The following is a 16,763-nucleotide window of genomic DNA, read 5'->3' on the forward strand; positions in this document are numbered from 1 at the left end:
ATGGAGCAGAGACTTCCTTTGATGTTTTGAGTACTCAGTATATAGTCTTGCTTTCTGTGTTTCCTAGTGGTCCTTTCATTTGTTAAGGCAAACAGCTTGAGATGATCATCTGCCCAGTGGGGATTGTCACCACGAAAACTCTATTCTATAGATTGTGTGGTCATGTAAAGCCAAATCCTGATTTTGCACATCTCACTTGATGAATCTCATTAAATTTGATGAGACTTTCTTACTCTCACATGGGATATTTTTCTATGTGTTTGAAACAGATGATTTAACAGTAGAAAAAAGCACAACATTGCTTATACAATAATTTGAGACTTGTCTGTTTTATCAAAATATAAATTACTAGAGTAGGTTTCTGCATCAGCACATGCTTGGCATAAATAGCAAAAGATGCCAAGACATGCAGAGAAATCAAAGGTCGTCATATCTTTTTTTTCTTTCAATTCTAGGCTAATGTTAATGTCACTTTACAATGTGAGTATCAACTTGAAAGGCTTGAAGTACATCAGTGAAAGTCCAGGTTTTATTCCTTTGCTTTGGTGGCTATTGAATGGTAAGTTGCTCTAAGAACCTTCTAAATTGTGACTTTGGGGACTGTAAATTGCCAATAGGTGTTGCAAATAACAGAACAGAAATTCATATCTAACCTGATTATGTATAGCTTTTGTCAGATTAAAAGTAAGCAAAAAGGGCAAATATGTAGAAGGAGAAGATATGCATTTCCCACAGCATTTTTTGAACTATATGTAATATTCCATTAATACAAAATTTATGGATAGTAGAATTAAAAATAGGGAATGGAGAGATCTGATGAAGTAGATTAAAAAAAGCCACCTGTATTTTCACATACCAACTTTAAAATACAACCTGAGGGGAAACTATGCATCAGATCACTACCATTTAACAAAAGAAAATGTAACTGTGTTCTGACACATTTTGGGGAAGGAAACCAACCTCTATAACTACACTTACTATGACAAAAGAGTGACCCTTTCTACGGCTGAAGCTCTAATAGGATTTGTGCTTGCAGAGCTTGAGTATTATTCCCAGCTTTGCCTTTGGCCAGTGAAGGACTTCAGGGATGTCAAGGACTTCTGTTGCCACTGTCAGGTACACGAGTGACATCAAGGCTCTGCTCTTCTGGAGGCTTCAAATCCCTGCGTAGGAGCCAGCAGAGATTGACGTTGCCAGTGTGCGTTGGTCTTGGCTGGCAGCTGTGTGCACGGCTTGTAAGGGACAGTGAGGACAGCAGCAAGGACAGAGCCATGACACTGTCCTGCCTATGAACTGCTCCGGAGTTGCTCTGTCTTGGCTTTCTCAAGTTTTTGTGGCTTGTCCATGAGAAGATTTTGGTGTGCAGTTCATAGGAATGGGGACGTTAGTAACCTTAGCACTCTGTGGTACTATGCAAAACCCTGTTGTAATATAACTAGTAAATACTAACAGCAACTGAAGTGAGAGAGGTTTCACCTGCTTTTTCAAGGAATTAATTTCATATTGAAGTTTTGGAAAAGCTTTGATTTAGGCTTGCAAACTGGAAGCGACTTGAACTGCTTACAGTTCCCTCAACTGTTTTACAGAAAATGTAGGGACTTGTGCTTTTCATCAAATAATTTACTACTTTGCAATGTCATTGTCTTGCTCTTCTGAGATATCAGAAAATTAAGTAATCCTTGTAAGACTATTGGAAAACACCCATTTTATAGTTTTTTTTAATATAGTTTGAGAAAAATTATACTCTGAGAGCTCTGAATATGTGGTCCTTTGTTCTGCTGTGCTTAGAAATTTAACATATGTTAGTCCAGATTTTCCTTTTACTTTATGTTTGGCTAGTATATACATAAGCTGTTGTTCTAGAAACAAAAACCAAAACACCCTCAAAAACCCAGTCTGAGCTCCCAAATGTGCCCCTCTAAATGTTGTGACAAAACAAAGCAGCTAGTTGTTTGATGCAGTCTATTATTTGAAGAAGGCTCCTAGGTCAAATAAGTGGATGAAATGTGACACAGTTATAATTCGTTTGCATCTGCTAAAGGAAATAAGAAATCAAAAGGCTACTCTGCATTTTGAAAGTGTTAATTGTGTATGGCTGGGTTGTAGAAGGAAGGACGGGCATGGCTAATTCCTTTACTTTTTGATAATAAAGTTCTCCAGTTACAGTAAAGGAGGCAGATTCTCAGATAAACCACATTTGCTGGTTCAGATTTCTGACTTCAGAGGAAGTCTGCTTATTGTCAAGGGGGATGGCTGTCTAGTTTGTATATCAGATGAGAGGGTCAGATCCAAGACCCTATCTTGTTCCCATCGTTTTGTATGACATTGCTGTATTTTTCTCTAAATTTATTCTGTTTCTAAGATTTCAACTTGGAAAACTCAGTAACTTCCTCCCACACTTGCTCCTCTCCTGTTTCTGTGGCCAGCATCTTCAGCTTCTCCTCGCCATGATTCAGCTTATAAACACCTGGAGCTGCTATAGCATAAGGTCTTACAGTTTTTTCCATGCAAGAGAGTAGAGCACTCACTACACTCTGCTGGCAGGGCATCCTGTATATGCTGCCTTCCTCCAGGAAGCTTTTTCAAAGAGTGTTTTGATTAAGGCTTATGAGATGATTCAGCTTTCCTCAGTTCTGTAAGCTTTTATCAGCATTCCCACTAAGAGGGGCCCCAGAAATTATTCTCTGACTTTTTATTTTCTACATTTTGAGAGAATCATCCTGTTGGCTTTTCCATCGTCAACCTACAAGTGTCTGTGACCTCAGACTATATACATCAAGGCCATTTTTTTCCCACTAGCTTGTACACAGCTGGGCCCAGGTGGCCAAGAAGGCCAATGGCATCCTGGCTTATGTCAGCAATATCGTGGCCAGCAGGGACAGGGAAGGGATCTGACCCCTGTCCTCAGCACTAGTGAGGCCGCCCCTCGATTCCTGTGTTCAGTTTTGGGCCCCTCACTACAAAAAGGACATTGAATGACGAGCGTGTCCAGAGAAGGGCAACGAAGCTGGTGCAGGGTCTGGAGCATATGTTGTATGAGGAGCAGCTGAGGGAACTAGGGGTGTTTAGTCTGGAGAAGAGGAGGCTGAGGGGAGACCTCATCGCCCTCTACAGCTACCTGAAAGGAGGTTGCAGAGAGCTGGGGATGAGCCTCTTTAACCAAGTAATAAGCAATAAAGGTAATGGCCTCAAGTTGTGCCAGGGAAGGTTTAGACTAGATGTCAGGAAGCATTTCTTTCCAGAAGGGGTTGTTAGGCATTGGAATGTGCTGCCCAGGGAGGTGGTGGAGTCCCCATCCCTGGAGGTGTTTAAGAGTCGGGTTGATATAGTGCTGAGGGATGTGGTGTAGTTGGGAACTGTCAGTGCTAGGTTAACGGTTGGACTAGGTGATCTTCAAGGTCCTTTCCAACCTAGATGATTCTGTGAAATTCCTCCTCTGAATTCTCAGTCTCTGCCCAGTCTTCTTGTCTCATGAAGAATGTCCTCCTGTTAAGTGTATCTGAAGCAAGGAGGGTTTTGCTTCAGATTGTCTAGCAGGCTTTTTGAGGAGACAGAAATATGCCTTGACATTGAATACATGGATGGTAAGAGAAAGTAGGAAAAATCTAATTAAGATTTCTAGTGGAGTGAAAATGTTAACAGCAAACTGGGTTTGTCTGTCCTACTGCCTTTCAAAAATTTGGATGAGCCAGTATGACTTCACACTCGCTAACAAGAATTCTTAATAGCTCTTTCTGCTGGAGGCTATACTGATACTAGGAGAAAAAAAAACATTTGACACAGTTTTTGAAGGTAATGCGATCTCTGTAGTTTTAGCACTTTGAGATGGGATATTTTTTTCTTTTTCCTGCCTTTTTAAATACTATCTAAAAGATGGGCACCCTTTAACAAACAGCATTGATCACTGAAGAACATGATAGCTTATGTAGCTGTTGTATTCTTGCGTGGGTATCAGCTATGCCTACCTATACCTTCCCAGCCTGGTGTCAGAATAAAACATGTGAATGATGAGTCAGATTTCTGGCTGTGGAGCAGCTTGTGGGATCAGTGGAGGTCTCTTCTTGTGGAGCACCATTTGTCTGCAGAGCAGCTGTTCCCATCTTGGAGAAAATAGGCAGCTTTAGTTTTCTCCATCAGCTGCTGTCCCTTTGTTGATGTCTTGGCAAAGGGTTTTGCATAGCTTTCAGATTCAAAGAAGCCCTGTCCTCAGCAGTAGAAAAAGAAGTTACATAATTTTGGGTAGATATCCACCTGAGACTTTTTCTGGTGCTTTACATCTATAGATGCAATAAGACTTTCATTCTGTAATTCCCAAAGAGGTAGACTGGGACTTTTCTCTGCCAAGGATCTTTTGAATAATAAGAAGACGCAGTCAGCTCAGGTATTAATAATGACTAGATTTTTTTTTTTTTTTCATTTTTGAGCATACATCTACCAACAAATAGGTGCTGGGCAAATGAGTCTAGGCTCTTCTCTGGTTTTGGTTTTTGGGTTTTTTTGCTATCCTGTATCTTTATTTTAGTTTTTTCCACCTTTCTTTGAATGCAGTTTAAAAAATTGCTTCCCTTGGATACATGAGAAAGTGTGGAATTCAGAGAGACTGTCAGTAACATTCTCATCTATAGCTGGAAAATTGCTCCAGGTACTTCATTAAACAAAAGTCAAGAGAAGTATGACTAATTTTAGATCTTGCCCTTCAGTTTCCTCCACCACAGTTCTACATGGAAATCTAACCTTGTTTATCCAAATTCTTTGCAAATGACGGTCTCTATTATAAATGTCTGTATGAAGCACATTCTCATTTTGCTAGTGCTGCCTGCAACCTCCAATATTTGCTTTTCATGACTAACCCGGAAGGTTTTTAATGCCTTGCTTTTCTGTTTGAATTGGTTATGGCTGTGAGAGTTTTTGAAAATTCAGGTTATTTACATGGCAGCATGTTATTTAAAAGACATCTGGACAAACAGAACCCCCCTATTTATAAACTGATGTCTGTGTTAAGACATTTTGGTTCATAAATCAAAACCTCAGCAGACTTCCAAGTGCACAACAGTGTCATACTCTTCAGACTATGAAACTAGTCTTAAAAAGAGGCTTGCCCTTCTAGCCCTGTAAGACCACATCCATTTTCTTAAATTAAAAGATGTCAGCTCTGACGCAGAAAGTCCCTGAACCACAGTTAGCTGAGAGGCTGGAAGAGTGGCCGGAGGAAGTGTCACTGAATTCTTGCCCTTTCCATACTCCTCTCTAAGCAGCTGCTGCAAATGATACTCGCCAAGATGGAGCTCTGGCTGGGTGTGATGTGACTCTCCTTGCCATCAGAGCAGGAGTTTCTTGACTAGGTCCTTGCCCTGCCTAGCAGTAAACTCATGCAAACAGATGTTCTCCTGAGGAGCACAGTGTTTCTCCTTTTGTGACCATGTGTAAGAAACCTTAACTCTGGTAAATGCATCTGTCACTGTAAACCATTGGTTTGTTCTTATATTGTTACTCTCAATTGTTACTCAGCTACTGTGGGAATCCTCAGAAGTCCAAGCTAGGATTGATGGGAGCTGGACAACGTATCTAACAGCTCACCCACAAATCTGCCAGCTGTGGAGCGATGTCTGTGCAAGCTCCTTTTCACTCACAGCTCCTAAGCAGCAGTCAGCCAAATTGGGACCGAGTTGCTACTTAGACTCCAAGGGTCCAAATCTTTCTCAAGGATTTCCCTGATAAAAGTGTGACAAGCGTGTGTCTATAGGAGAGTGGTGGATTCTGCTTAACTCCATATCTGACACTGAGGGCAGTCACCCAGTCAGGGAGAAGACTGAAGCAAACCAAGTTGTTATGCAGGAGCTGGGGCAAGTATGTTGCAGAGAGAAAGTGCATTTGCATCTGTAGGAACTGCAACAGCAAAGCTCAGTCTTTTTTCTGCCATGAAGTTCCCTCGACTCCTTTCCCACATAGCATCTTTATTGCAACACTTCTTGTCTCCTCAGACCTATCAGCATTACAAAAATGTCCAGAAAATTCTCTGCTGCTGCAGATACTGGCTCAGCTCCGCCAGCATTGGCAATGCAAAGAGATAGGGCAAGCGGTGGCCCTGTCTCTCTCCGTTAGACATGCTGTGAATGTTGGTAGTCTGACAGGTTCATAAAAAGGAAAGGGGGAGTGGCAGGTCGCCTCTTCCTGTTAGAATTAGACAGTAATTGAATTGAATGACATTTACGACTGTGGTGAGAAGCTTTTGAAATACTGCTCTTGTACTTAGACATAGCTGTAAACAGCTTGCTGGTCATAAATCTTGCATTCAGGTGGCCAGGGAATGGTATGGGTAAATAGAGTTCACGCAACTTGGAGCCAATTGTAGATAAGCTGTTTAGCATTGATGTAATGCAATTACTTAAACCCTGCTATAGAGAACAGTTCATATGAGAGCATGGTGCTAATGACAGATGTGACTAAAATCTGTCCACGTTATCAGTTGCTTTTGTCAGTAACTGAAAGCCAGTGACATCAAATGGTAGTGCTGGCAGCTAGCAGAACGTCAGCAAACTCCAGCAGTTTCAACACCTTGTTAAAATTGCATCAGCGTTTTATGATGATGGTATGCTTATGCTACACTTGTGATCCCCAGCTGAGGCAAGCAGCTTGGTTTCTTGCCGTACTCCCCAGAAATAATGATTGCAGTTTTGAAATTTTAGTTGAAGAGAAGTATGTGCTAGTTGTTGGGAGGATATGATGCACTGATTTGATTACAACTAAAAGATTTTTTTGATCTTGTACAAACAAAGTGTTACTCGGCTAGTGTAGAAATGACTAAATCTGGAAGCTATTGAAATAAATATAATGCTGAATAATGAAGGTTCCTTACATTTCTTCTGAGTATTCTTTTGAGAGGGTTTTTAGAAAAAATCCCTAATGATATTGGAGAGACAAGAAAAAGACCTCTAGGGTATTTTTTAAAAATTTGCCTAGAAAACATGATTATCTGTAATAAGTAGTATTCTCAAAACCACATGTAATCCTAAGGGAGTGTATTTTAAGGCATATGCATTTATTTAACTCGAAGTGTCTCAAAATACATGCTGGCAATCAGAGGTTAAATGTCTATTAAGTCATCTTCTGGTGCAGGATCATTTCCTTCCTTTGCTGTATGCCCGAATGCCTAATCTGTTCTTCATTTGAGTGACTCAAGCCGTTGAGCTTCCCTGGCTGCTGCTGGAGATTCTTCCTAGAACCTCCTTGTTCTTACTGGAAAATGTTCTTGCTCATCAAGCTGGAAGTAATTTTCTGATCTCCTACAGATCCTAGTTTTGTTAGCTCCCCTGATAATGTTTCTTCCCTGATCAATTCTTTACTTTCTACTGCCTTTAAACACTTGCAGATAATAGTAACATACATGCCTGTAACAGTATTAATAACAAAGCACTTTTCACCCAGGCATTTAAAATATCTTACATATATGAAGCTTCCCAGCAGTACTGCAAGCCATTAAAAGTATTAATGGTTTTATTTCATGGAGGAATAATGTCACACGGAGGAAGATGCAGTAATGAACTGCATAGATTTCACTCCCAAAAGCTTTTTTCTTATTATTATTTGGGCTATGGTTTGTTGCTGCTATTTTCAGTGAATAAACGTAGAATAATACAGAGGAGGGGTGCAGGTGATACGTGCAGAGTTTGAACATTATATCAGGGAAAAAAAAAGGAATTAACCTCTGGTAGGCATGAAGACAAAAATGGAAGGAATGGGAGGATGAATTCAAGGTTTTTAGTCATGTTTTTATTAGGTTAGAATAAATTTTAAAACTAAAACTTCCACCCAGTTTTTTTCAAAAGGATTCACTGAAGTATTGCTGCCCAAGAAGTTGGACATAAAGTCTTGCTGTCTGTGAGGCTGAGTTGCAGCATTTCTCCATGAGTTGTGACTGCTCATCACTCAGAAAATTGCATGTGCAGGTACTGCTAGAGATGGTGATGGAAAGAGAGTCCTTAGAGCCTTTAGCCTGGGTGGCAGCAATAGGAGTGGCTGTGCTGTGACCATGGCCACTTTCTCAGGGTGTGCAGCACTATTCAGTGTTTCTTTTTAAAATGCTGATTTGAATGTCTGAAGTTTTTCAGTATGCCCAATAGCTAAGATTCTCATTGCACATAAAATGCATGTTATTGTTTGGTTTTGGACAATTCCCGTGTCCTCAGATTATACCCCACTCTTACTAGTTTTCTGGGAGAAAGTAGAATTCCTTTCCTAAGAGGTTTACACTTTAAATAGGGACAAAGTATGGTAGAAAAGACCTACATATCTCATTTATGATGGAAAATGAAGAGAGAAAGAGAGTGCCTGGCTTGTGGGGGTAGGTCAGATGTCACAATCCTTAATATTGTACTTCAGCCATGTGCTAGTGGGAGTTACTTGGAAATTCCCATTTTGACAGTCAGTTTCGTGCTTAAAGCTGTAGTGTTCTTCACTGTCCATCACAGTCTGTTTCTCCCCCAGGTGCTTTCAACATTATGCTTTAATGAATAATTCTCCTTAGTCCTTTTTCAGGTCACTGGTGTTAGGTATTAAATAAGCCAGGAAACGAGAGAACGTGCCTCAGCCCTCCAAATGCTTCCTTCAAACTCATTACAGTATGGTTTATCACTGCACTGCATTTAATGCTCCTGCACTGAGATTTTAGTCTCTGTGGTGATTTTGTGCACAAAGTGATCTGAATTAATTTTTCTCAACGTTTCTGCACAACACTTTATCAAAAGCTTGCTGAAGACTAGGTATGCCAATAAAAAACACATAAAAAATGCATGGCACATGAAACAAATAACTACTTCAGCCATAAAAATATCTTACACATTTTCATTTGGAAGATGCAGAATAGAGAAGTGCAAAAATGGGGCTTTCTACCAGATGTTTTTTAGAAAGCTATCAACAACTGAATGCAAATGGACTGTTGTGAACATTTAAAATATAATGCTACTAATGTTCCAGTAATTAAAAATGCATCCTGTGTTTTTAACAGTAGAGTTGTTATATGTTTTCCTAGCTTAAGTCAGTTAGATGTCTTTGCTGCATTTTTCTGATGCATTCCTAAGCAGCAGATTTTAGCTTCAGTACCCATTTCAATTTTGTGTAGACTGAATTAAACACTTGGAAGGTTGATGCATGGTTACCAGAAAGTTTTATAAAGATTAATATTTTATTGAGCTTTGAAGAAATCTGAAGGCTTATATAAAAAGAAATTAAAGAAAAGCTTGGTGATTTATTTGATTAGGTGGTCTGTTTGGTTTTTAAGTCTGAATACTCATGGGATATAGCTTATTCTGCTCTTAAATCAGATGGCATCCAACAATACATCTTGGCTACTGACTGGATAAATTCAAGTTGATAAACTCCCTGATTTGTAACATTTTCAGCATTTGAAAAGTGAGAGAAGGGTTCCTGGTTATCTCCCCTTTCCAAACACTGGTGAGCACAAGCTGCTGAGGAGGGCAAAGGTGTTGTTTTCAGGTTCCTTCTAGAGCCAGCCAGCCAACAAATGGCAGCTGTGAATTATGAAACTTCAGTTATGCCCTGTCTGCCTGGTGGGTCATGAGGAATGGCACTGTAGAACTTTAATGATACTTTTTTTGAACTCACTTCTAACATGCCTTGGATTTTTTCCTCCCCTACTTCTAGACCCGGACACAGAAGTTTGTCTTCATGCTCTGAGGCTCCTCCAGTCTGTGATTCTGGAGCCAGAAGTATTAGCCAAGTCAGCCTCTGAGATGCGTGATACTTTGCCATTTCAGCGTATCATTGCACTGTCAAAGAGCCGCAATGCAGATCTGCAAGCACTTGCAAAAGAACTACTTGAAGATCTTAAAATACTTGAGTATGAAGGATAGAAGAGCTCTATGACACCAACTGCTTACGTCTTTCCTATATTTTTATGCTGCAAGCATTGTTGGAGATGGGCTTGAGTGACAAAACCTCTGCCTAAGTTCCTCTGACAAAGTCCTTTTTGGAAATTAGGTAACCCAACTAAAATAGTACTTGAGAAAAGTGTTGGGTATTAGCTGCCCAAATATAGTCTTAGATGGTCTGGTAGAGATGGGGCAGACTTAATTTCTTTGAATAGGATTTTGTTGATAATGGGTTTCCAAAATGATCCAGGTTAAGTTGTCTATTTGCCATATATAGGCAGTAAAGTAGTCATTCATTGATAATATATAGTTTATTGCAGTGCGAAATAATCCTTTTGGTCCATCCTTAAGAATTACTGTGCTGTGAGGAATTACTGTGAGAATTACTGTTGCTTTTCATACTCTTCCGTGTCAGAATGCGTCCCAAGTTCCAGCCTTGTTGTTGTTCTTGCTCACCTCTTTTTCTATTCTAATAAAAGAAAGCTTTAATTCTGTAGTGTGTAATGGATTCTGCTTTCGAAATTTGCTTTCACATTCACTCAAACTTCAAGTCGACCTGGTTTGTGGCTGCCAGGCATACTAGAAACCGAGCCTTTGTTTTTTCAAAAGCCATAAAAAAAGGGAACGGATTACTGTTGTCCCTGATACCTAGTTGTGCACTGAAGAGGCTAAAATGAACTGCTGCTCTGTCATGAGCATTGCATTCCTTCACAACTGTGGTGTTTGCTAGAGCTTCTGTGTACAGCTTGCTTACCTCAGTGGTAAATACAAACATCTGTGTGCTTTGTACTGACAGAATTTACATATTTTTTAGAAAAAAATAGCATCCGTTTCTGTCTTGACTGAAACACAGCCAGTTAGGTGGTGCTATTGAAGGGAATAGCAAATGAGAAATGCAATGCTGTGATGGCAAATTTTTCCATACTAAAGTTATGGTACCTCAGTTGTGAACCCAACATATTAGCAAAATACAATGTGGAATTCTAATCCAAATGTATAGAAAACACAAAGGATTCTGACTTCATATGATTTAAATACTGTAATTGACAATAGAGGAAGACCACTGCAAAACAGAAGAGTCAAGGTATAGGTCATCTCCCACTAGGCGATTTGTAGAATGGTGAATGTTCAGAGTTAGAAATGTAATAAATCAGCCCAAAATGACTTGAAGTAATTGGCTCAAATGCTACAAATGGTAGCAGTCTAATTTGGGACTATCTAAAAAGAAGATTAAGGTACAGATCTCACATACATGAAAGGGTTGCATGGGGTTCTGCTGTGTCTGGTTCAACACTACATTGAACTTAACATGTGCAGATTTTTGGGAGGCTTTAAATCCTCTTTAAAGCATACTTGCCTTGGATTTGTTTTTTTATCTTGCTATCCTAGTTAAACCTCCTAGAGTTTAATCCTAGTGGGATCAAAATGATAATCGGTAATTTCCTGAAATGTCAATTCATAAAATTGTTCAATTTTAAGAAACACTACAGGGCATCCACTTTCCATTTAATGGGTATCTGCTCTTTCATCAAACTTCTGGAAGCCATTAAATAACAAAACAAAAAAAGTAGTTCTGTGAGCAGAAGAGCTGGTGAAGGCCTATGTCCTGTGGATTTGAGATTTTTTTGAAAATATTCCTGTTCTTCCCAGCCCTTCCCCCTGCAACCAAGTCCTCCCATGGGGCAGCATGGAGTGCATGAGCTGAGGGTGACACAGGTGCTCATCGCCAGGTTAGTAATCTGTGGCCATGGGCTGTTTAATGGCCACCAAGGACAGTGTATGCTGCTCTGTTGGCTTTGCCCTCCTGAAAGCTTGAATTTAGGTCTTTTCTGCCATTACCCTAGCTGGTCGTGGAGCTTGAAGGAGATTCATTATCTTTGAGAAGTCTCCCTCTATCCAGCTTGCTGGGAGCTGACTGACAGATTGAAATGTTATGAGAGAGACTGGCAATGCAATTACACCTCATTTCCACATGAAATCGGGAAACAAATGAGCCAGGGCTGGTCATTTTAGCTGTGTGTCCGCTGGCTTGGGCAGCACTTGAAGGCCATGCAAAAATACGTGATTCAAGACACTACAGTTTTTCCCCAACAAGCTGCTCAGATCTGAAGATAAGTCTGAATGTCTCCCAGATGACTTTTATTTTCAGGTGTAGTTCACCAGGACTGTTTCTTCAGAATCAAGCCATCAGTGCTCCACCAACCTTGAGAAAGTCTTGTACTGTGTTTCATTATGCAAGATTGACAAATAAGAAAAAGTCACCCCATCTGTGAAACAGTGTATCTTCAGAAATACCAGAGACCAAAATTTCAGAAGCTTCAGAGAGAACCTGTGATCAATAGGCCCCTAGCAAAGTCTATATTTTCTTAAATTTACTTTGTCTAGGTGTTTGCAATTAATGCTGTAATTTTTATTATTTATTTGGGTTTATGAAAAAGAAAAAAAAACACTTGAGGGGAACTTGTTATCATGGAAGCAAATTCATAATACTTTCTGTTTGGAAAAAAAAAAGGTCACTGGAGTCGAATAGTGCTGAAGCAAGGGAAGTGGATAGAAGCCAGGTATAAGCCTGACCCCTTAAAATTTCAGTTTAAGAAATATCATTTCTCATACTTAAATATTCTAGTAAAATAAGTTCAACATTGCTAGTTGCAGATTGCATTATGAGCTGGCATATCTTTTTGCTAGTTTTCAAGTTCCTTTACTCCCTAATCCCCCAATTTGATGGAGCCAGGGACCAGCTCCCTCTTCCTGCTCCTCTACAAGTCTAGGGCTGTGTTGCGATTTGTTGAACCTTTTTGCTGTGGAAGTGAAGCCTGCTGCTTTCCATACAGACATCTGCTATACCCCATGTGTACTGCTGGACACGTCATGGTGCGATTGTCCCAGACTTTGGTGCCTATCAATCATAAACTAATGATCTGGACTCTCCAATGAGCAGCATCAATGCCTTCTTTGTTGTTTCATTCTTCATGCTGAAATTGGTGGGAGTCTCATGCCATCAGCTGTAGACCAAACTCCAGTGACTTGCTGAGACAAGGTGCCCACTGTTTAGATGGCTAAAATTAGGTGAGATGGATCCTACCTTTTGGTGTCTATTTTGCAATAATAGATACAGAGCAAGTTTTACATTTGTTGCTAAGTTTGAGAAATCCTGTTTGGAGGAGAAAAGTGTTTAAAGTTTTAATTTGTCTTCATGTAGATAGTGCCAGAAAATAGGCTAAGTAACTGTGGACCTTCTTGAGTCTTCTGCCTTGAAACACATGGTTTTTTGACAGTTTATGAATGAAAGGAAGTCTCTAAATAACAGGTGCTTCTCAAAAAACTTGGAGCATGTCAAAGCTTTATTTACAAAGTTGAACAATGGGTGATATACAGAACACAATATGACACCACAAGGTGCTGCTGCAGTTAAAGACTGGCTAACATGCATTATAAATCTCTGGGTTTACTTTGCTGTGAAGTTTTCCTTCAGTCTGACACTGGGCCATTAGGAAGTTTCACTGGTTTAAAATCAAGAGCTCAGCTCAGCTTTGGAAAACACCAGCTTTCAAATGTTGCTTTTCCTGCATCCTGTTAAAAAGTTGGGGATTCTTCAGTGTAGTAATTGATTAACTGCATTACAAGTTTGCAGGAGAAAAGGCAGTTCACACAGTCAAAGCACTAGTTTCACTAGGCCCGTTCAAAGTCCAGAGTTAATCCGTTGTTGCCATTTCCTCTGTTGCACAATCTCAGAGTTTCAGTGAAGAAGAAGATGTAAGTTTGGTGTTGCTTTGTTATTATCAGAGTTACTCCAGATTTATACCCATACAACTGAAAGTAAAATTTGGCTCATGCTAAGTCATCTCAAAAGATTAAAAATCTGTTTTAAAAATCAATATAAGAAAGCACCTATTTACTTCAGAGTATCAGCTGCACAATTGAAATTGAACTTTGCTCCTATCAGTTTTACATACTGTGTACAGAGCTGATGAAATGACGTTGGTTTGCTGACGCTCCTGGGAAATACTGGCTTTGCATATTTGATGCTGATGATCAATTAGATGCAAAGGAAAAATAAATGAGGATCTCCTAAATGTATTTCCTGTAACTTAAGAAATTTAGCTATGTAATGGACTGTCCACACAGTTGTTTTGTGTGGTATTTTAGGGTGATGTTTGGCTTGGACTGTGAGCCGGCTGAAAAGAAGCTGGAAAACCTCAGCAGAAGAAAGTAAGGCCTGGTCTGAAGACAGACCTTACCCAGCGGCTTTGTGCCCCGTGCTGAGTGGCAGGCATGGCACTGCGAGTGGCCTGGCATCTCTGAAGGGGACTGTGAGGGCCTGGATGAGAATGGCAACCAGCTGCTCAGTTCCTGAGGGAAGCTGGTGTTTGGTTGCATGCCAGCGCTGGTCCACTCCCAGGAGCTCATGACAAAGGAGTTAAAGACACATCATCCTGTTATGGTTGTTTAAGAGAGGGAAGTAAGGAGGAGGAAGAATGGGAGAGGGTGGCAATTTGGTCATATGGCCATGAGTGAACTTTCATATGATTCAGTTTCAGCAGGTTGCACCAGTTGTTTAGCTGCTCCTTTGAGTTAACATTTGCACTTGTGATAATGCGCTGATTATCACAAATTGGACTTCAGAATTGATAAGATTTTACAAGTCTTGCAAATGTTGTATGATTCATCTCCTCTGCTGTTTTCAGTCCTGCAAGGATGCTGGAGCTGAGGAGAAAGGAGTTTTAGTGAGGAATAAAGAACTTCTGTTTCCTCTGTTATCCCAACCCAAGAAGTTAAGGGATTTGCAAAACATGGCTGCCCCTTCCCTTCCTTCATGGCTTCTAATTTGCAGCTGCATCTGGCTGTGTCTATATTGTTATGTAGGTAATTGTCCTGATTTGTATGCAGGAACTTTTGCAACTGCTAGTTGCTTCTCATATATGTGAATTACAAGTTACAGCTGATAAAAAGTCATTAAAAAACTCTTGAGGTCATACGGATTTTAACTTCTCCAGTGCTTTACAATGACCTTTACAACCTATATCTTGTTTGGTCGGAAACCTTAAAAAGACTTTGACCAAATTATAGTTCCGCATGTAATTTATAGGACTATAATTTTTACTGCGGGTGTGACTGCAGTTAAAAGCAATTCTGATGCCAGGTGCTCAGTCTTTTTGAGTGCGTGTGGTTTGCATTTTCTATGCCGTTGGGCTGCAGTCGTGAGAGGCAGCAATCACTGAGGGCAAGGCTGGTGTGGGCCTCAGCAAGGGCTGGGGAAGGGCAAGATGTTGTGCAACCTGCATGGTTCTGCCAGGTGGATGGGGAAGGTCAGGTCCAACTGAGCTGCGTAAGTGGCTTTCATGCGACCTAGGTCTTGCTTTGAACTGAGGCAGGGGAATGGATCAGGTCTTAGGAAAGCAAGTGAGCTGTTTGAAGCTCTCTGCAGAGAAATAAATGCCTCCTTTCTTCTGTAGCTGTATCGCCACCAGTGTCAAAGTGCAGCAGTCACCCTGTATTAGCACAAAACAGAAAATGGAGAATGTGAGGAAAAAAGCTCAGTTCTTGGGTCTGCACCCCTCCCTTTTGAACAGACCTGTGGTGTCCAGAATTAATTTCAAGGGCACTTAGCTTATCCATGGCATGCACAAAAGCTCATGAATGCAGCCAGCCCCTCGCTGCTTACCAGTGTGCTGCAGCTTTACCAGAGGACTTGCTACTATGGTTCCTGGTGTTCTTACAGCTGTTGTAGGGCTCGTTGGGGCCCTCAGTGCAGCACAAGGATAGGTCTTCAGGAGGGCTTCTGCCGTTTTCTCAGCCTGTGGACTCCAGTTGCTGCTGGCAAGGGGATGAGGGTGGTGAGCATTCAAAGCCCAAGGAGACTCAGGGCTGCCTTCTAAGGTAAGAAGTCCTCCAAGTCACTGTGATGGGAGTCTGGATTTGTGTCTGTACTCCTAGGCATGTGCCAGAACATTTAATTAGAGGTGGAAGACCTATGAGGTGATGCCATGATGATGGCCAGGAAACAAACATGGGGGATGAGTCTTCAGGCTGGTCTAAGTGGGGAGCAGAGCACTGGGGTGCTGAAGGCAGGGAGGCCTGGGACCCCGCAAGGCAATGCCATTCCTGCCAACAGAGCTGCAAAGCTCCCAGTGGGGCTTTACTGGCCTGGCACAAGGGGTGCAGTTAATGGGAGTCTGATTTTGGGTGGGTGGGTGGAAGGCAGCTTCTGCTAAAAGGAAGGTTTCCACAGAGCCAACTTGCTGGTGGGGAGCAGAGCTGAGATGCTGCCTCGGCCCTGCAGCAGACCAGGAGGGAGCTGTGGTATGGTAACAAGGAGCTGGCAGACATGGCTCCACAGACCCACTGGACCTCGTTCTGTCTCCACCCGCCTCCTCAAACTCTTTTAAACACAGCTAACAGCACCCCAGGGCCAAGCAGAGCAGGTGTCAGCCTGCTTTGGTGCACTGAGGGCAGCTCCTCCACACTCCTCCACACCACTGTTGGTGGCACTGAGAGGAAGCGTCAGGGAGCTTTTCTGGTGAAAGGACAACTTCGCATGCACGCAAGTTGTCTGAAGCTTTTCAAACTGAGAGTCTGTTGCCTCCACAGCATGAATGGCCATGAAAGAGGGTTAAGATGAGCCTTAATTGGCCCAGCAGAGCCCCAGGAAGCCTGCAGTCAGCATCCAGTCACTCCTGACACCATACCAGGCTGTGGCTGGACCCCATTGCTTGAAAGCAGGCTGGGTGCCAGTGATAAGAGAGAGTAAAGTCTCTGAGAAGGCAATGGGCAGGGCAGGGCAGGGCAGAGTGGCCGAGCGGAGTAGGGGCAGACGTGCCTGGGATTTGATCAGTGCTCTGGTGTTTCTGCCCAGGTGAGGGGCACTGGTACATG

General features: G+C 41.5%; 1 protein-coding gene across 3 annotated transcripts in view; it reads left to right on the forward strand.

Annotated features, from left to right (window-relative positions):
- HSF2BP (heat shock transcription factor 2 binding protein) overlaps positions 1-10,360 on the forward strand; it is a 34,141-nt gene extending 23,781 nt beyond the window's left edge. For all 3 annotated transcript variants that reach the window (XM_026857178.1, XM_026857187.1, XM_026857192.1), the window contains 2 exons: positions 456-559; positions 9,661-10,360. In XM_026857178.1, coding sequence (XP_026712979.1) covers positions 456-559; positions 9,661-9,869 — 313 coding nt within the window. In that variant the 3' untranslated portion in view covers positions 9,870-10,360. The remainder of the gene's footprint in view (positions 1-455; positions 560-9,660) is intronic.
- Positions 10,361-16,763: the final 6,403 nt, after the last annotated feature.

The sequence above is a fragment of the Athene cunicularia genome (assembly GCF_003259725.1).
Source record: "Athene cunicularia isolate RWA chromosome 1 unlocalized genomic scaffold, athCun1 chr1_part1, whole genome shotgun sequence".
Classification (NCBI taxonomy): Eukaryota; Metazoa; Chordata; class Aves; order Strigiformes; family Strigidae; genus Athene; species Athene cunicularia.